This window comes from Trichosporon asahii, assembly GCF_000293215.1.
Source record: "Trichosporon asahii var. asahii CBS 2479 unplaced genomic scaffold scaffold00038, whole genome shotgun sequence".
In the NCBI taxonomy this organism is placed as follows: Eukaryota; Fungi; Basidiomycota; class Tremellomycetes; order Trichosporonales; family Trichosporonaceae; genus Trichosporon; species Trichosporon asahii.
The window spans coordinates 311,345-329,909 of NW_014040886.1; the positions used below are offsets into that span (position 1 = coordinate 311,345).

The 18,565-nt window shown below is 61.7% G+C and overlaps 6 protein-coding genes across 6 annotated transcripts; 4 read left to right on the forward strand and 2 right to left on the reverse strand.

The window, feature by feature from the left end:
• Nucleotides 1–326: 326 nt before the first annotated feature.
• Nucleotides 327–1,472, forward strand: A1Q1_00999 (uncharacterized protein; the record flags this gene model as incomplete). Its single annotated transcript, XM_014325622.1, has 1 exon — nt 327–1,472. The coding sequence occupies one exon, from the start codon at nt 327–329 to the stop codon at nt 1,470–1,472; it is 1,146 nt and encodes a 381-aa protein (XP_014181097.1).
• A 595-nt stretch (nt 1,473–2,067) lies between these two features.
• On the reverse strand, nt 2,068–3,717 carry A1Q1_01000 (anthranilate phosphoribosyltransferase; the record flags this gene model as incomplete). Its single annotated transcript, XM_014325623.1, has 3 exons — nt 2,068–2,640; nt 2,764–3,141; nt 3,280–3,717. The coding sequence occupies 3 exons, from the start codon at nt 3,715–3,717 to the stop codon at nt 2,068–2,070; spliced, it is 1,389 nt and encodes a 462-aa protein (XP_014181098.1).
• Nucleotides 3,718–3,929: 212 nt separating this feature from the next.
• On the forward strand, nt 3,930–5,561 carry A1Q1_01001 (uncharacterized protein; the record flags this gene model as incomplete). The annotated part of the gene is made up of 6 exons (XM_014325624.1): nt 3,930–4,444; nt 4,494–4,536; nt 4,578–4,695; nt 4,880–5,036; nt 5,078–5,287; nt 5,345–5,561. 6 exons carry the CDS (start codon nt 3,930–3,932, stop codon nt 5,559–5,561), a joined length of 1,260 nt encoding a protein of 419 aa, XP_014181099.1.
• A 4,265-nt stretch (nt 5,562–9,826) lies between these two features.
• A1Q1_01002 (glycerone kinase) lies at nt 9,827–11,231 on the forward strand (the record flags this gene model as incomplete). The annotated part of the gene is made up of 2 exons (XM_014325625.1): nt 9,827–9,863; nt 9,919–11,231. The coding sequence occupies 2 exons, from the start codon at nt 9,827–9,829 to the stop codon at nt 11,229–11,231; spliced, it is 1,350 nt and encodes a 449-aa protein (XP_014181100.1).
• A 130-nt stretch (nt 11,232–11,361) lies between these two features.
• A1Q1_01003 (pyruvate transporter of the inner membrane) lies at nt 11,362–15,439 on the reverse strand (the record flags this gene model as incomplete). Its single annotated transcript, XM_014325626.1, has 6 exons — nt 11,362–12,327; nt 12,507–12,622; nt 12,871–13,513; nt 14,347–14,660; nt 14,710–14,782; nt 14,978–15,439. The coding sequence occupies 6 exons, from the start codon at nt 15,437–15,439 to the stop codon at nt 11,362–11,364; spliced, it is 2,574 nt and encodes an 857-aa protein (XP_014181101.1).
• Nucleotides 15,440–15,804: 365 nt separating this feature from the next.
• On the forward strand, nt 15,805–17,331 carry A1Q1_01004 (RNA-binding protein rnp24; the record flags this gene model as incomplete). The annotated part of the gene is made up of 3 exons (XM_014325627.1): nt 15,805–16,331; nt 16,426–16,687; nt 16,879–17,331. 3 exons carry the CDS (start codon nt 15,805–15,807, stop codon nt 17,329–17,331), a joined length of 1,242 nt encoding a protein of 413 aa, XP_014181102.1.
• Between the last annotated feature and the right edge of the window lie 1,234 nt (nt 17,332–18,565).

Genomic DNA, 18,565 nt, shown 5'->3' on the forward strand with positions numbered 1-18,565 from the left:
TCTTGTTGGCCCGGCATCCACTGTTGGCAGCTCGGATCCAGGCGCGCTCCTATACGCAGACGTCGTTCCTCCACGCGTCCCCAACGTCCATCGACCTCGCCCTGGCGCGGGCAGACCAGCAACTGACCTATCTGCCGGAATGCCAGACGGATCTCGTCGACGCCTTCCTTCACGGCCCCCGGACACTAAACGCGGACACGAGCGCAGTGCTCGTCGTGCGGACGCTGCCCCGGGACGGAGAGCGATTACGAACAGGAGAGCGGATCTATGAGCTCCTGCTCTGTGCGGCGCCCTATGCGTCCACGCCCTCGGGACTGCACGCCGTCATGGCGGAGTTGCATGCTCTGCTGCGGACACGAGATCTGACGAGTTTGCTGCTGCACGAGCTCGCGCACCCGGCTCCGTTCCCGACCGCACTGGACGCAGCACCGTTGACGTCCATGCAGCTCGCGGTCGGTGCGGTGCTGTACGCGCACGACTGCTCGGGACCAGGGGGGCAGGCGTTCCCGCACAACCTCGGCCCATCACGACACTCTTCTTCTGAACCTCTCGAGCGGGAGTTCGACCAGCGGACATCAGAACGGATACATGCCCGATGTCGAGAGCAGGGAACAGAATTCGTGCACGTGCTCGTGTACCTTGCTGCCGCGGCCTTCGGATCACAAACCTACGACCGTGGCACACCGACGCGCATCGAGCTCCCGACGCCGTACACCTCCCCTCTGCCGAGCCTGAGCCCGACGCCTTCGTTGTCAAGCGACTCGAGCAGCGTCATCTCAGAGGAGGAAGTGAGCAATCCCGTGCTCGTCTCGCAGTTTGCGCCCCGGTGCGCAGAGACGATATGGCGGAAAGCGGCGGCCCTGACGAAGCGGGAAAAGAGGGAGCACACGAGTCTGCGGCAGCTGGCCAAGTTTGCTGCCGCGGCCAAGGCGGAGGTGCAGGACTGTATCCGGAGCGCGAGGCGGGAGGACGAGAGTAACCCCGGTCTCGGGTTAGTGGGATTCAGCATGCCGAACCGGCCGGCGCCGGTGCCCGAGTGTGTCGAGGATGGGAGCACGTCTCCGACCGCAGGCACCTTTGCTTCCTCAGGAAGCATGGACGCATGTCCCAGCTCCAGCTCCGCGTCGCGACAAGCGAAGCGGAGACGGCGCGCATCGCCCCTGCTCGGGATCCAGAACCTCGGCTCGCTGGACGCCCTCTACGCCCCCGACATTGAAGGGCTTGTCGATGGGCTCCAGGTTCGGAGAATGTCGACGGGGAAACGACGCAGCGGCGTGCTCCTGTATTACTTCGAGTTTGGGGGCAGGGTCACGCTCAGCGTGTCTGCTGATGAGGGATATGAGTTGAGGCGGTGGTGGGACGAACTTGGCGACTTGATTGATGACTTGTTCGCTCCGCCGGTGGAACCGCCGACCAAGCTCGAGTGGGGAGGCATGGTGGAACCGCCGGATGTGCTGGAGGCCGACTGGTGATGGTTCCCAGCTCAGCTGTTGACTTCTACACGCTCTGCAGGAGGCGGAACCCGGGTCGCATGCTAGCTCAGGATAACAATGCCACTCGCTGTGCCACAGGCGGTCCGAAGGCTTGCCCGAGCAATGTCACTATCACTGTCATTGTCATCCCGCGCACTGCGGATGCCACTCGCATCCCACTCCTCTACCCTTATATACACCCTCGCCTCCGATTCCAGCCGCCTGGTGCGGTATGCAACAGACGTAGACGGCAGAAGGTACGACTGTAACGACGCCACGAAGGACAGAACGGACTGTACGACCAACAACGACGACTCCAGCATTCAAACAAACAAACACACGGACCTTCACTCCAACACAACATAGCATTCATATAACGCTGCGGCGTTCGCGGCGAGAATCGAGCGCCATAGATACATATAGTTCTTTTTATGATGTACTGCTCTTCCTTCGCCCTATCTCACAACCCAGTACCTGCTCCGCAGACGAGGTCGAGTCACTATCAAGAAAGCCTAAGGACAATAGAGAACGGGAGCACGAGAACACCACGGGTCTCCGCTTACGCTGAGAGTCAGTCCGTCTGGGGCGGACTCGCCTAGTGCGCCTCCTCCGCGAGCGGCTTGGAAGGGATGGCACCTGGGCTTCCGGGCGAAGATCCGAACACCGGGCTCCTGGAACTGCCGAAGACGGGCGATCCGTAGCCTGAGTTCCGGCGCGAATGGAGCCACGCCTTGACGAAACCATTGCGGGCGGCAACACCACCATCGTCCTCGGGCGCCGGGGGAAGGTCGAGACCCTTCTCGCCCATGGCGCGCTTGCTCATGTCGCGGAAACCGTCAAAGGCGGCGCGAGCACCTCCAGACTCGAGCGACTCGCGGGCAATCGCGACACCGTCGCGCCACGTCGGCGCGCGGCCGGAGATGTGCAAAAGCGCCGCGGCGTTGATGAGGACGTAATCCCGGATTGCCTCGAGCGAGGGCGAGTTCTCGTCAGCCGGAGAGGCGAGGTGCGGCGGCGGAGCAGAGTTATCGAGGATCGAGTTGAAGGTGAGAGCGTTCTCATCGGGCGTTCCTCCCTTGACGCTGCTGAGGGGGTGGAGAGGAAGACCAAAGTCACGCTCGGGGTGGATCTCTCCCGGCGTGATCTTGCCGTTCTCGAGACGCCAGATCTGACGTCAGCTAACTCAAAACTCTGACAGCTAGGCAGAGATACAGAGATAGGGAGCAGAAATCGTGCAGCCACCTCATCGAGTCCCTATATCTGCACTCCTCACGCCAGGCAGTCCACTCACCCAAGTCGGTCCTGCGATTGAAATCTCATCGAGCCCCTCACAACCGCAAACAACGAGCGCACGGTCGACGCCGAGCAGGCGGAGAACCTCCGCAAAGGTGTCACCGAGCTCCCGCTTCGCGACACCGAGCACCATACGCTGCGGGCGCGCCGGGTTGATGAGCGGTCCGAGGACGTTGAAGATTGTTCGGAAGTTGAGCTGGCGACGGATCGGCGCAATGTGGGCGAGCGCCGGGTGGTAGTGGGGGGCGAACAGGAAGAGGAAGGGAGAAGCGGGGAGGAACTTCGGGACCTCCTCGACGGGGAAGGAGAGACGGCAGTCGAGCGAGATCAGCAGGTCGGCCGATCCGGAAGTCGAGGTAGCAGCTCGAGAGCCGTGCTGTTGTTAGCTTTGGGTCCGCAGCTTGCAGCCTAAGGATGAATAGAGGGGCCAAATGGGAGACGCTCTTCGCGCAGCGACAAGAAGCTCCGTGACAGTTCATGTCTTCCATGCGCCCACCTCGCTGAGCAAACTCACCTTCGCGACTCGCACACCAGCTCCGGCAACAACGACAGCCGCTGTCGTGGAGACGTTGTAGGTGTCCCAACCGTCACCTCCAGTACCGACAATGTCGACGATACCCTTGTATCCGTCGCCCTCGACGTCCGAGTCCTTATAGTCCCAGTTTCCGTGGGTGAGATCGGGAGCAGGAGTGTCCTTCTGAGGCATGTGATGCTCGACGGTGAGAGCGTGCTTCCTGAGAACAGCAGCACAGGCGGCAACAATCTCGGCACTGCTGTCCATACCGGACAGGGTCAGCGCGGTCAAGAAAGCACCGGCTTGGGCGGGAGCCGAGGCATTGAGGGCGAGGTGCTCGAAGGCTTCCCCGCAGTCATCAGCGGTGAAGTCTCGGGGGCTCTGGACGAGCTTCTTGAGGAGGTGCTTGAAGGTCTCGGGGGAGAGTCCGGTCGCCATCCTGGGAGGTTTGCGGAGAGGGATGGTGATCGTGGAGAGTGTGAAGACAAGGGGAGGACCTGAGAGTTGAGCTTGACGACGTGCTCGGTACGTGCCGACCAACCACCTCCCGATCTGGACGAAGATCCCCCGCGTAGGCCGGCCGTTCTCTGCGGAGCTCGTGTTGAGTCGAGATAAAGACCACGTGGAGGCGCACTTTGCTTCCGTCCGACATGGCTGGCCCAGGGCGCTGCAGACCTCCACCGGAGTCGACTAACCCGGACGCGCGAGGAAGGCACCTCAACAACATCGACCGTGCACTCGCCGTCGCCAACGCGTCCACCATGGCTCAGAAGAGGGCTTCTAGCGGGTCCCTCCCGCCCGCGAAGAAGAGTGAGCTCGCACGTCTTTGTCATCAGCTGATTCCAGTCCACTCGTTCTTCACACAGAACGGCGCCAACGGCTCGACGGACATGGCGAACGGATCATATCAGAAGGCGCCCCCCTCCCTGCTGCACTACCAGCACCTCGACCCGCTGAAGGAGGCGAAGGAGAAGAAGGAAAAGGTGTCTCTTGTTCTTTATGACCTCGACGGCACCCTGATCAAGCCGCGCAACAATGGTCGTTTCCCTAAGAACAGGGAGGACTGGACTTGGTGGCACACCTCGGTGCCCGCGCGTCTGAAGGAGGAAGCGGAGGCGGGCAAGCACATCATCATTCTGTCCAACCAGGGCGTTACCGATAAGAAGTAAGTACACGCTCAAGCTCATAAACCGACAAACAGAAGCTGACTTCAGACTTGTCGAGTGGAAGGCCAAGATTCCCCTCATCGCTGCAAGGGTAGCTATCTGATGACCGTGGCCTCGAGCTAATGGCAGCAGCTTCCCAATGTTCCTTTCCGCGTACTCGCTGCAACAAAACGGGACGTCTACCGCAAACCGCGCACCGGCATGTACGATTACGTCGTAGACCTGTACCGCGAACAGGGCATTGAAATTGGTGAGCTTAGTAGACCACGTCTGAGCTGACGGCAGATTTTGACGACTGCGTGTACGTTGGCGATGCGGCGGGGCGTGTCGACTCGCGCGGACGCAAGATTGATCACGCGAACACGGACTACACGATGGCATTGAACGCGGGGCTGAGGTTCGCAACGCCCGAGGAGCACTTCCTGGGGAACAAGGTTGCGTACCCGAACCCGCCGGTATCGTTTCTGCCCAACCTCGAGGACTGTGGGTGCTGAGTGGCTCTTTCAAGCTGACGCCAGTGCCCCTCGTGACGCCCGCAAACAAGCCGATCACGAGCGACAAGAAGGAGCTGATCGTGTTTGTCGGGCCACCGTGAGTTACTCGTACATTTCTGCGGCTCAACTGACTCGCAGGGCCTCGGGTAAGACGTCGTTCTACCGGCGGTACTTTCCCAAGTACGAGCACGTGAACCAGGACAAGCTGGGCAACCGCGACCGCTGTATGAAGGCGGCGCGCGAGGCTCTGCAGGCGGGCCGCTCCGTCGTCGTGGACAACACGAACCGCGACCGCAAGACTCGCAAGCTCTACGTCGACCTGGCCAAGGAGCAGGGCGTGCCGGCGAGGTAAGCTGCGAAGTATCTTTTCTAGCTAACCTCCAGGCTGTTCAACTTTGCAGTCAGCGCCGAGCTCGCGCACCACAACAATGCGTACCGCGCATTCTACGGGCCAGACGACGAGCCGAAGCGCGACATCCTGCCCGGACTCGCGATCAACAGCTTTGGGTCCGCGTACGAGGCGCCCGATGCGACAGAGGGCTTCAAGGAGATCCGCACAGTCAACTTTGTCTGGGAGGGGACGGAGGAGCAGAAGAAGAAGTGGATGAGGTACATGGACTGAGCGGTCCCGGGCCCAGCGCAGCGGCGAGTGTAGTCTGGTACTGGGCGGGGCGTGTGCGCGTGTGCGATAGAACCGAGCGTGGAATGAGATCCAGCTGTGAGTCTAGAACGTCTAGAGGCAAGCAGCCGCTTGCCGAACATGCCGAAGCCGTACAAGTGTAGAATAGTGTATGCACCATGTAGCATAGCGCAAGTGCAGGCGGATTCCGGATTCGATCCCCGGCTGCATTGGAGCATGGGTGAGTGCATGGGCCAGTGTTAGTGCCCATATAGCGCGTCTAGCGCGTCTTGGCGTGTCCGTGAACGTAGTGTTGCTCAGCTTAGCCCGCTAATGCTCCAGCTAAGCGAGAGCACGAGAGCACGAGAGCACGAGAGCACGAGAGCGCGAGCGTGTTCTCGGGCATGAGTGCGGACGTGAGGATGAGTGCGGATGAGTGCGTGTTCCATGTGTCCAGTCGAAGACTCGAGAGCAAGTTCTAGGTTTAGAAGCAGCGACGGGAGATCTAATGGGATCGACCGAGACGCCAGACGGCGCTAACAGCGCTAGTGCTTAGCAACACTAGTGAGACAGACGACGCCACCCGTCTTCATGGAACGAGGTCGTTAATGGTACGCAATCATGGATGAAACTGTGGCTTGCTGACTTGCCCGGTTTGCCCGGTTCTCATACTCTGGTCCGTTGCAGTGTCAGAGAGAAAGGTGAGCAAGGTAGCCTGTAGAGGCGGGACGAAGATGGGATGCAGTATGAACTCGGAGAGTTTACCGCCGGGCCGCCGAACAGGATGCAATGCCGCAGCGACTGCGCATGGAGTTCTGGCAGTACTTGTAGCGGGTTTGCATTTGCGGAGTGCACCATGCACGGAATGCAGAGGGACGAAGGAACAAGTCCGAAAGCAGAAGAGCAGTTCAAGCTGGATACCCCGCAGTCAAACCTCTACCCCAACTCGGGCGTGGTCTGGTCACATGCAAACGATGCCCCGCCGTCCCTTAACGTTCCTGCCCCCGCGCGCCGCTCTTATGGAACGAGTGGAGCTCATTAGCTTGGACTAATTGAGGAATTTCGATTAGGATTAGCTCCGGCCTGATTTTGGTGGGGAGTGGCCGATTGGGGACAGGGCATAGAAGCAGTGCGAGGGCAATCTCATGGGGAGCCAGGAGCCAGGACCCGGGTGGCGCGTCAACGAGCGTCCAACGACGGCGCACTACGCTGGGCCTGCACGGCTTGGTGGATCCATCTTGGGAGTTCTTGGGGTTGGGGCACGACCGGGCACAGGGGTTACTCCAACCACGCCAGTGCACAACAAACAAAGTCCATATGAACAACGGAGCAACAGCATGCATTGTCTCCACATTCTCCCTACACCATTGCGATAAGCGCTAGCCGTCCACATCACTCAGCATATAACGGCACAACCCGCGAGCACACCTCGCCTCTCGTCTCTCGGCCATCTCGATCCTGCACTCGCGCGACTCACTACACCCCAGCCTCGAGCCCGCCTCGAGATCCCCATCCGGCACAATATCAGCCCTCACCATCCTCCCCGCGCCCGTCGGCCCCGTAGCGCCCGTCGGCGTCGCGCAGCCCCTCCGCCCCGTCTCGCCACTCGGCAAATTGAAGCCATTCACATTTGAGCCGCTCGAGCCATTATCCTTTGAAGTAGACCTGGACTCGGACCCGACGACCTCGACGTCGACGTCGTTCGACTCGCTGTCCCTCGACCCGGCGCCGTTCCTCTCCTCCTCCCCCGGGTCTGAAGTGTCATTGAGCGGGATGAGCGGGATGGCGCTCAGCGCGCCGATCCTCGCCCTGGGCGAGATTGGAAGTCTGGGCGAGTTGGAGAGTATCTCTGTCGGCGTCGGGATACGGGGACTGCATAAGAAGCCGACGCGATTACTCGTAAGTCTGACTTCTGACGCGGTGCGCACTCCGCCTCGCGCTTAGGAGGAGTGGAGTGCTAAAGGAATGATGGAACGATGAAGGACGTAGACTGACAGCCAGTTACTCGGGAGCATCTCCGCCGCCCTTGGAACCGCATTCCTCCTCGCGCGTGTGCCGATTCAGAGCGTTGAGGAACTCTGGGCCGTGCCGTGGTAGAGTCTAGAGTGCCGGCGACGGACGATGGGATTGTCACGCGAGTGACTTGAGTGACTTGCCCAATGCTCTTTTGCCGCCGCGGACCATTCTCGGCATCCCAGGTTTCGTGACGGCACAGCCCAGACTTGCATCGAGACGATCAGAAGTTGATTGAGTGGCGAACAGTTCATCAGAAGTAGATCCAAGCAGACGGAGGCGGAGAGAGAGAGATTGATAGAGAGGGAGTAGAGAGAGAAAAGGAGAGCGCCGCGCGCTCAAGCAGACAAGCAGATCCCCAATAGCAATTGTACTTGGACCAACTGTGTGTGTCCACCCGTATTCCTAGTTTTAGTTCATGTAGCATATATTCTTCATGCGTTGTTGACACTATTGTATGCAGCTTGCACAGATCTGCACAGATGCGCTGCAACTTTGTTCCGCACACCCCACTGAGACTCGGCCACCTCGACTACAACCACAGACCTCCACAAAAATCAACCTCCACTCTCGTGTACATGTCAACAAGAAGGACCGCGATATCGGCGTAGATCATCAGCCCACCTTGAGTCTCGGCCCCGATTGAGACGAGCGCACAAGTCGCCGATGGACTGGCTGGCATGACGATGGTCGGCGGGCAGCTCTGCGCTCTGCGGGGCCACGGCGGTTATGTCCGGTGCGCTGATACCACAGTTGGGCAGACAGGGCGTGCCTAGTCCGGGCCGGAGATGCGGCTACTCTCACATGACACTGATGTTGCTCTCACCTGTCGTGTGCGCATGTACTACTTGGTGCAGGTGGGCATGACGATGTCCCGTTCCCAGCCGCTGCACCCCGCTGCAGCCGCTGCAGCCGCTGCAGCCGCACCGGGGCATGTCCGGCTCAGCACGGCTAGAGCTGGGCATACCTCATATGTAGCCGTGAAGGAGGGAGGTAGCAAGCGCCCTCCCACATCTCACATCTCGATCTCGACTCACCTAACCGTCCGTTGACAGAGCTCACATCTCCCAGCGGTTCTCAGCACGATCCCAAGCCAGCTTTCTGCCCCACTCGATCTTAGCTCTTGCTCAGCTCCAGGCTACTCTAGACCCGACGCTCACCGCCCCCCTCCCTGCTCGGTGCTAGCTACGTCCTCGCTTCGCTCGGACTCCGCAAGATGGACCGCCACTTCTTCAACGACCACACGACGCTCGTCGCCCGCTCCCTCCGCGGCCTCGTGGCCAGTAATCCGCGCTTGAACCTGATCCCGTCTCAGAAGGTGAGTAGAGAGCGGCGAGCAGCGAGCAGCGAGCGGAGCGAGCTCGCGAGTTCTCCAGGTGTCTGCTGCGCGCGACTGTTGGGAGTGTTGCTGCGCGCGACTGTTGGGAGTGTTCGTCGACCCAGCTTTGCCAGTATACAGGGAGCCGAGCGACCTGCGCGCCGTTGATTCTGGACTCGATACTCTGGGCACGTTCTTCTCATGAGAGTTGCAATGTCCCCCTATCGCCACTGCGCAGTAGAGTGGCACCCGCAGCTCCCCTCCCCCTCCCCTTCTCTCTTCACCCAGTCATAGCTGACATTTAGGTGGTCTACCGCGCAGACGCGGACCGCAGCCGCGTCTCCCTCCTCTGCGGCGGCGGCAGCGGGCACGAGCCCGGCACAGTCGGCTTCGTGGGCAGCGGGCTCCTCACGGCCAGCGTGGCAGGGGACGTCTTCGCGTCCCCGAGTGCGAAGCAGGTGCTTGCTGGCATTCGCGCCGTGCCGTCGGACAAGGGCACGATTCTGATTATCACGAACTGTAAGTTTGACGGGGGCCGAGGGCTGCAGGGGGCTGCAGGCCCGAGGCCCGGGGTGGCCCGGGGTGGCCCGGGGCGCAAGACGTATGGTAGGAGTTGCCCCTGCTCTGGTGTCTTCCTGCTGAATACTGGGCTTGGGCACAGAAGAATGGGAGCACTGGGTGGACTGGTTGGACTGGGTGGAGCAGGGGAGAGCACTCCGGCTCACCCTGCTCCCCCTTCGCCCATGCTCGCTCCGCTCGCCCCTGGTCCTCACTCACTCGCTGCGCTCGCTTCGCTCGCGCGCTCGTGCTAACCCCAGACACCGGCGACAACCTCCACTTCGGGCTTGCGCGCCTCATGGCGCAGTCACAGGGGATTCCGAACGTCGAGCTCGTCGTTGTCGGGGACGACGTGTCCGTCCCGCGCTCGCGGGGCAAGATGGTCGGCCGCCGCTGTCTCGCGGGCATCACTATGGGTACGTTGTCTCCTTGGACTTCCCTCCGGCGCTCCGGACGCTCGCTAACAACCAGTGTGCAAGATCATGGGCGCGGCCAGTGAGGAGGACGCCTCCTTCGAAGATCTGCTCAAGCTCGGCCGCTCTCTCGCCTCCAACATCGGCTCAGTGTGCACGGCGCTCGAACACTGCCACGTCCCCGGGCGCTCTGAATTCGCCTCTATCCCAGAGGGCCGGATCGAGATCGGCCTCGGCCTGCACAACGAGACGGGCGTCATGAACGTGCCCCTGCCCTCGCCCGAGTCTCTCATCGAGACCATGCTCGACCTGATTCTGAACCAGGACGACCCGGAACGTGCCTTCGTCCCCTTCGCCCCGGAGGACGTGACAGTCCTCATGGTGAATAACCAGGGCGGCCTGTCCCCCCTCGAGTTGGGAGCGGTGGTGGACGAGACGCTGAAGCAGCTCGACGAGCGGGGCATGCACCCACAGCGCGTCCTCAGCGGCGTCTTCATGGGCAGCATGAACATGCCCGGCATGAGTCTCAGTGTCATGAATGTCTCCAATGTGGCGCGCGACACGGGGCTCAGTGTCGACAAGATCATAAGCTTGCTCGACGCACCACACACCGCGCCCGCGTGGCCGGCCACGGCGGGCGTGTACCCCCTGCCCGAGAAACTGCGCAACCGCCCGCTTTCCGAGCGCCTGACGGAGATCTCGCCCGAGGAAACGAAGGAGTCTGCGCCGAAAGGTCCCGCTCTGAAGGCCGACCCGGAGCTCATACGCCAGATCCTGCGCAAGGCGGCCGAAGACGTGGTCGCGCTCGAGCCAGAGCTGACACACTGGGACACGCTGGTGGGCGACGGCGACTGCGGCGAGACGTGTGCGGCGGGCGCGCGCGGCGTGCTGTCCCACCTCGACACGCTGTGTGCGTCCGACCTCGTCAGTCTCTTCCGGGAGCTCACCGAGGTCATCGACGACGCGATGGGGGGCACGCTCGGCGCCATCTTCTCCATCTTCCTCGCTGGGCTCACGACGAGCACCATGGCCGCGGCCCGCCAGTCGCCCCAGCCCGCTGTGACGCCGCAGCTCCTCGGCCAGCTCGCCATGGGCGGGCTCGAGACGCTGCAGGCCCGCACGGCCGCAAGGGTCGGCCACCGTACCGTTATGGACAGCCTTATTCCTTTTGCTGAAACCCTCGCGAATTCCGGCGACGTCAAGGCTGCCGCTCAAGCTGCTAGGGATGGGGGAGAGGGCACCGCGCGCCTCACGGCCAAACTCGGCCGCGCGGCTTATGTCGGCGACCGCGAGGATGTCGACATGCCCCCTGACCCGGGCGCCATGGCTTTTGTCGCCGTCGCGGAGGCTATTGCGGCGTGCTCCCAGTAGATTAGTAGGAAGAAGTAATTTGATGGATACCATGTTAGTGCTGTGACCGCCACCATTTCTCCTGTCCTATCGTCCAGCACTGCCTCGGCCCCTCCGGCCGCCGCCACGCGTGATCTATGCAATTCATACTCTATGCCATGTCCTCACCTTCTGACCCCTCTGCCGCGGCCCGCGCCGCGCCCTTGGAGAGGTTCCGCATGATGAGCTCGTACGTGAGCATCGTCACTGCCGACGCCGGCACCGTTCGCACCAGGTTGATGCTGAGGCCGCGGTAGAAGCCCCTCCATCCGTCCTGGCGGTAGATCTTGATGAAGACGTCAATGATGCCGCCCTTGCGCGGCCAGGTGCGTTTCGGCGGATCAGATGTGTACGGACGCAGCGTGTTTGCGCGCGCTTCGCGGGTCGCTTCTGTCAACTCCGCCTCGGCTGCAAAGGCGGCGCCGCGCGCATCGCGGGGGACTGTCGGGGGAGAGACCCGCGTGACTCGCTCCTTGCTCGGCTCGCCCGGGGTGGTGAACGGGGGCTCGGCACGCGCGGCCGGAACGGCTTTCGCGGCAGGCATCGGCGCGTGTCCTGTTGAGGGACGCGGGGCGGCTTCTGGTCGCATCTCGTGTACCGTAGCCTCGGACAGGGATGAAGGAATCGTCGGCGGGATGATGCCTCTCCGCCCGCCCTTCTTCGGCACCTTGCCTTCCTCCAACGGCGGCTGCGATCCAGCAAGCAGCGGCGAGTACGTGTGTGGCGTCGGCTCAATGTGAGGCTGCACCGGCGGCTTGGGGAGCTGGCGCGGCTTCTTCTGCATTTGGATACGGGTGCGCAACACCTCGTGCGGGTACGTCGCGAGCGAGGCAATCATCTTGGACAGCGCGGAGCAGAGCAGGATTGCGCTCGGCGTCAATGGGTCCGGGCTACCGTGCGCCGCCCATGCCTTTGCCTTCTCATACAGCGTAAACTGGACTGCAACGTGCGAAATGCCGAACAGCGACGGAATCAGCCCCTTGTAGAACGCCGCGAGACCCTCGTTTCGGAAGATTGTCCGGAAGCCGTCAAATGTCGACCTGTACTTCGGTGCGTCGGGAGGAAGAATCGCTTGCGCCTGACGTTAGCTTGGTAAACGACACTGAAGCTACGCGCGGATATGGCATGCAAAGGCACCACGACCCCCACCACCAGAAGCAAGCGCTCGGGCTATCGGAACGCCAGACGCGCCGTGCACCGTGATAAGTCGGAGACCGGGTGACTCATCTCTGCCATAGCCGACGGCAATCGACTTACCATGAAACGTGTCTTGACGACCCACAGCGGGTTTGTCAGGATCGTGCCGCTTGCTCCAGCGAGCATCGCCGAGATGATATGCGCGAGATCGGGGTGGCCTGATGTCAGCTCGTCGTCTAGTATCACAGCAGGGGGGACTTCAGACATTCCGACCCGCACCTCGCACCAAACCCACGGGCCCAGCGCTACACAAACACAAAGACGCCGTGCCTCCCGTCCCGGAGTACTGGGCGGGGAAATGTTCGCGGTGTTCTCTGCGATGGTGGTTGAGGTGTTGGAGCGGTTGTTGCTCGCGTAATGGGTCGGAGGCTCCAAGCCAGTTCGGGGTACCGCACCCTCAGCCCGCTCCGCATGCCTTACTCACTAGCCATGGCCGCGTTGTTCTTCATTCTGTCCTTGACAAAGTCGTACACGGTAAAGTAGATGCCCCATGTCGGGAGGTATCCAGCGATTGTCGGTCCGAGGCCGCGATAGAAGCCCTTGAGGCCGTTCTGGCGGTATATCCTAAGGCAGGTCTTGGTGACGCCCTCGTAGCCGGGATCGCCGCGCGGCGCGCTCTGCGCCTGGAGCGTGGTCTTGACGACGTCGAGCGGGCAGGTCGCTATACTGCTCACGAGCCCGGCGCCCATGCCCGCAATCATGGAGTGCATGCCGTGCGGGATCAACTGGCCGAGGTTGATGTGGTGGATGTTGTGGATCCGCTCCGAGATCGAGGCGACATAGTACGCGCTCACCGGGTCAGAGAGTGTTTCGGAGGAGAGAGATGAGGAAGACGGAGAGGGGGAGGGAAGGAAAGCACCCCGCCGGCGAGAGCGCGAGCGCGAGCTGCTCGCCTCGGAACTCGCGCCGGCGGTCGCGCTGGTCGCGCCAGTCGCGGCATCGCCGAGCATGGCAGGACGGCGGTCCTGCGGCCGGGGCGGGTGCGTAAAGGGGAAGGTCGGAGGCCTGGAGCCAGCCGAGGACGTGGGGCCGATAGCGAGGCCGGGTGGTAGTGTCGAGGCGAGGGGCTGTTAATCAATTGCCGTCCGGTGTGTCCCGTTTTGGTTTCCGGTCTGTCTGGGCGTGTAGTGGGCAGGTAGGGTGGGGAAGGCGGAAATTCAGTCGTGGAGTTTTCGTCCCAGAAAGTCTTAAAAGAGTCGTCGATCAAGAAATGTGTAGGTAGTGCTTGGGCAAGAGAAGAAGGAGAGCAACACGCAGCAATGGGCGACGACGGGCTGCGTGTGCGGCGAGACTGGGGTAACAGGCGATAGCAAGTGGTGGGTGAGCGTGATCGGGTGAGTGAACGCCTGCGCTCCGTGACTGGCGGGCCCGTGCCGGAGGATTACCACCACTCGGCTCACGTGGGCCGCGGCCACCACTGTGTCCAACCGGCACGGCACAACACCGGGCAGTCACCGACCAAGATATGCCTGTTCCGATGAGTGCAAGCCTCGCCTTTGCATAACCCCGCCGCATGTCTCTGCATCGGCTTGCATCCTCTGATGCGACTGCTACTCGAATCTATTGAATGACATGCTGCTCTCGGCTCTCGTCATCGTCGGACTGCTTCCTGATCTGCTCCCTCCTCGCTTCCTTCATTGCTCTGCTCTCCGTCACGCTCCTGTCTACGAATGTCACATGTCTATAGCGCTACCGCCTACACCCGGGACAGGATGAACATCCACAGACCCTGCGCCATCGCCACAATGAACAGGAACTGCACGCGCCGCGAGCGCTGCGCGTGCGTCATTGTTCCGTGCATCTCCGTCGTCGGATCGGGAAGCAGAACGTATTTGAGCGAGCGGAGCTGGTTCGTCAGCTTAAATATGCAAGCAAAAGAACAGCTGGATCATCTACTCACAAGGAAGAATGCGTTGGCGAAGAAAGTGTAGAAGAAGGTCGTGTACGTGAGCACCGTGCCAAAGTTGAGTAAGCCCATGACGACCGTCGCAATGATGCCGATGAACTTGTATCCTCCGTAAGCCAGGAGCTCGACGCTGCTAGCGCCGCCGCCCCGCACGTCGAGGAAGTAGCATCCGAGCTTGATCGCGAGGAACTCGAGGATGACGACCGCGAGCGATTTGCTCAGCGAGTAGCCGAGTACTTCGGGGTGGAAGCGCTCCTGGATACCAGACGCGAACGCCGACAGCAGCGTGTACGTGACGAGCGCCATTGCTGAGGTCAGCTTAAGAGATTGTTTGCCAGCTAGGCGATAGCCACTCACAGGGAATGTAGAGATCGGGGGCGTTAATGTCTTCGCGGGGCGGGGCGTAGGACTCGACACCGCCGCCGTCCGCCTGCCGCACGACCTTGCGGTTCCACGGCCGGTGCCGCCAGGGGAACAGCACGAGTCGGAGTTTACGCAGCACATAGCTGTTCGTCACCGAGAAGCACGTCTTGACCATTCCGAGCGGGATGTACCGCGTAAACTGGGGTCAGCTACCGCAGCGTCGACAGGCGCCGCTCCCTCCCTCAAGACGTCGCAAACTCACGTTCTTCTCGACATAGTCCTGGCCGGCCGAGATGGCGCTCTTGCCAAACTGCATGCCCATCTGCGCCGTCGCGTCGTTCATCCCTCCCCATCCTCCAAAGCCTGCGGGCTGCGCGCCATATCCGACCGGCGCGTTGGGACCGGCAGGCGCAAACCCAGCCCGCTGGTGGGGGTGCTGACCCCCTTGCTGGGGCGTGTACGCCGACCCGCTCCCCTGCATGTTGCCCATGTTGCCCATGTTGCCCATGGCGCCTCCTGCGTCGCCGAACGACCCGCCGACAGGCGGCGAGCTGTACCGCGCATAGCCGTCCGCGTCCTGTGACAGCCTGGCCGAGTAGGGAGAGGACTGGGACGAGCGGCCGGGGGTCTGGGGCGGCTCCGGGGGCGGGTAGGCCGGATGCGTCGGCTTGGGATGCTGGAGGGGCGGGGGCGAGTGCGAGTTGGTATACGGCGGGACGGCCATGGTGTCGTTGGTGGAACAAAGCAAGCAGATGAAGAGCTGGAACGTAGATTATGACGCGTGGCCAGCGATGTTCAACCACCCTGACGAGGCGGACGACGACCTCCACCGCTTGAAGCACCAGGTGTGCGCTGGCTGGCACTTGCACTAAATGGTCTGGCCCAGCGTTGTGCAGTTGTAGGAGGCATGTCACGTGGTAATAAATCCACGCCCAATTTCTGACGCATTGATCCGAAAAAGTCGGTTTCACGAAGTCCTGCGCCCAGCCTGGGCTGCAGTCTGATGAAGTCATGCGAGCTGCCCGGTGTAAATAATGCATCAACGGATTGGGACTGTCCTTGATTGACTACATACAACCGATCGACGCCATGTCCGAGGACAAGAAGGAGAAGAAGAAGTCCGGCCGCACACCCGAGCAGCAGGCTGCCCGTGACGCGCGCAAGGCCGCCAAGAAGGCCGCTCTCGCCGCCGCCGCCGCCGAGGCGACCACCTCCACCGAGGAGGGTTCGACGACGACGCCGAAGAAGCGCCGCGCCTCGACTGACGGAACCAAGCTCGAGATCGACCTGTCTGCCTCAGCGCCGCTGTCCAAGGCCGAGGCGCGTGCGGCCCGCAAGCGCGCCAAGCGGGGCGAGGAGCCCCTGCCGCCCAAGCAGACCGAGGACGGGAGCGAGAAGCCCCTCAAGGCAGCGAGCAAGAAGAAGGAGCCCAAGCCGAAGCAGGAGAAGGGCCAGTTCAGCGTGTGGATCGGCAACCTCTCGTTCCGCACGAGCGAGCAGGCTCTGCGCGAGTTCATCGAGACGGGCATCACGGAGCTCGGCGGCGAGGCGGGATGCGTGACCCGGTTGAACCTCCCGAAGAAGGCGGGTCATGGACAGTTTGCGGAGAACAAGGGGTGAGTTTGCGCCGCCGGTATGAGCGCGAAGCACGAAGCACGAAGCACGAAGAGACTCAGCAGCTGGAATGTCTAGGACCGAGCTGACGAACAGATTCGCGTATTGCGACTTTACAAACGAGGCGATGATGCTCCTCGCGCTAGGCCTTTCGGAGCGGCCGCTCGAGGGCCGCCGCCTGCTCATCAAGCGCGGCGACGACCACCGCGCCAACCCCGACGCGAGGACGCCCAAGACTCTCCCCTCTGGACCGGGAACGGCGCCGAGCATCCTCCAGCGGCAGAAGAACCCGGAGAGCGCGACGCTCTTTGTCGGCAACCTCCCCTTCGACGTTACGGAGGAAGAGCTCCGCGATCTCGTGGAGGGTAATGCGACTGACGCCTTGTCGTTCCCGACGCTGAGGTGGGGGAGAATGGCGAGAGCGGCGAGGGCGACGAGGACGAGGAGAAGGAGCTCGAGGAGGAGAAGAACGACGATGACGTCGAGGATGAGGACAGCGAGGGCGAGGGCGAGGGCGAGGGCGAGGAAAAGTCTTCGCGTTGCGGCAAGCGTTCCGGCCTCATCAAGACGCGCGTCGCCCAGTTCGAGGATACGGGGCGCTGCAAGGGGTTCGCCTTCTGGGACTTCAAGTCGAGTGCGCACGCCAAGGCCGCGCTCATGAACAGGCGGAACCACTTCCTGCGCGGCCAGAAGCTGAATGTGCAGTTTGCGTCTGAGAGCGCCACCTCGCGCGCGGGACGGGGGAAGAAGGCCGCCGCGGGCGGAGGTGGGAAGAAGGTGCGGCCCGGGAAGCAGGAGCGCGATAGGCAGAAGGGGAGGTACTTCAACGCGGAAGGTGCTGGGGAGGCAGCTGGGGAAAGCACGGCGGAGAAGAAGGGAGACGTCCGAGGGAAGAAGTGGGAGGCATCGGGACGGCCCCGGCCTGGTGCTGCGCTCGCCATGGCGCAGCGCGAGAAGGTTGGCATTGTCGAGAGCCAGGGCAACAAGATCACCTTCGATTAGGAGGCATAGAGAGTTCCGTTTTTGCATGCATTTCTGTACCATACGTTCCTAGCTGGGCGCGCAGTCGTATCCGTCATTCATCGCTCTGATACTGACTGCACTGCTCTGTACATGAATTAGGTGCACAGCAGGGAGAGCGACACACCTCAAAGCGTTCGAGGAGCCACTTGGCCACCCGCATCTCATGCATAAGGGATGGAGGGATAGGACTCGTTGGTAGGTGATGGCTGGCCCAGGTCGTGTGCCACACGCGCTATCTCCCATCGCCCTCAATCGCATCGCACAAATTGCTCCCGTCTCACCAGTCTTCGCCCCTCCGCTCGCAGAGGATACACAAAACTTCAAATCTCACTTCGTTCTTTCCTCGCCAAGCACCAAGAACCGCTGTCGCAGCACACGAACGGGCCATCAAAGTCCCAAATTAAGCTGTGGGTAAAGTCCCCGGAGCGCCCTTCCGTCCGTGTTCACTCCGTCTTCTCCTCTACCTCAGAAGGGTTGACGGATGGAGAGCATGCGCCTCCAAGTCGGCGTACACCGTTCCCAACATGGGACGCACGGTTGTTGTCATTTTAGCCATGGGGAATCACGGCGAAGATACGAGCCGCCCCTTTGGCTACTTGGCCTCGGATCACTTGCTCATTAGAAGATAGGTATGCGGTTGCCCCTTGTTACTTTTCTCTGCTGGCTTTCGAGAGAAGCTGGCAAGAAGGGGTGAACAGGGGGTTACTCGATGGGGCTTACTCTGATGCTTGGCCACACTCCTTTCTCGTATGGCGTGCTGGTTTGTCTTTACAACGGCTCTGGTCTCCGCCTTCCCTTCGCTCTCGACATCCTTCGATGCCACGCGCTTCGCCGGCCTCGCCGGCCTTGCCGGCCTCGCCGAGGGTCCCGTTGTTCGTTGGAGGGAGAAGCGGAAGGCGAGGAGCAGGGTCAGTTGTCAAGACAGCCGCAAGTCATGCGAGAATTGTACACCGACCCAATGATGGTTTGAATTTCTTCAGCGCTAGCCCAGCACCGCCAGGCGCCGGGTGACACCGTGTGCTGCATATCGGAGCTGGGCGTGGAGCGACAGATTGACACTGAGGGTATAACTTTCATAGATATGCATGTTTTGTTTGTGGCTATCGTGTGTGAGCAAATACAGAGAGGAGAGGAGTTGATGTCGAGAGGAGGGATGCGCCAAATGTTGGATCGAGGACGCAAGGGGAGGGGCGAGAGGGGCCGATGGACGGGG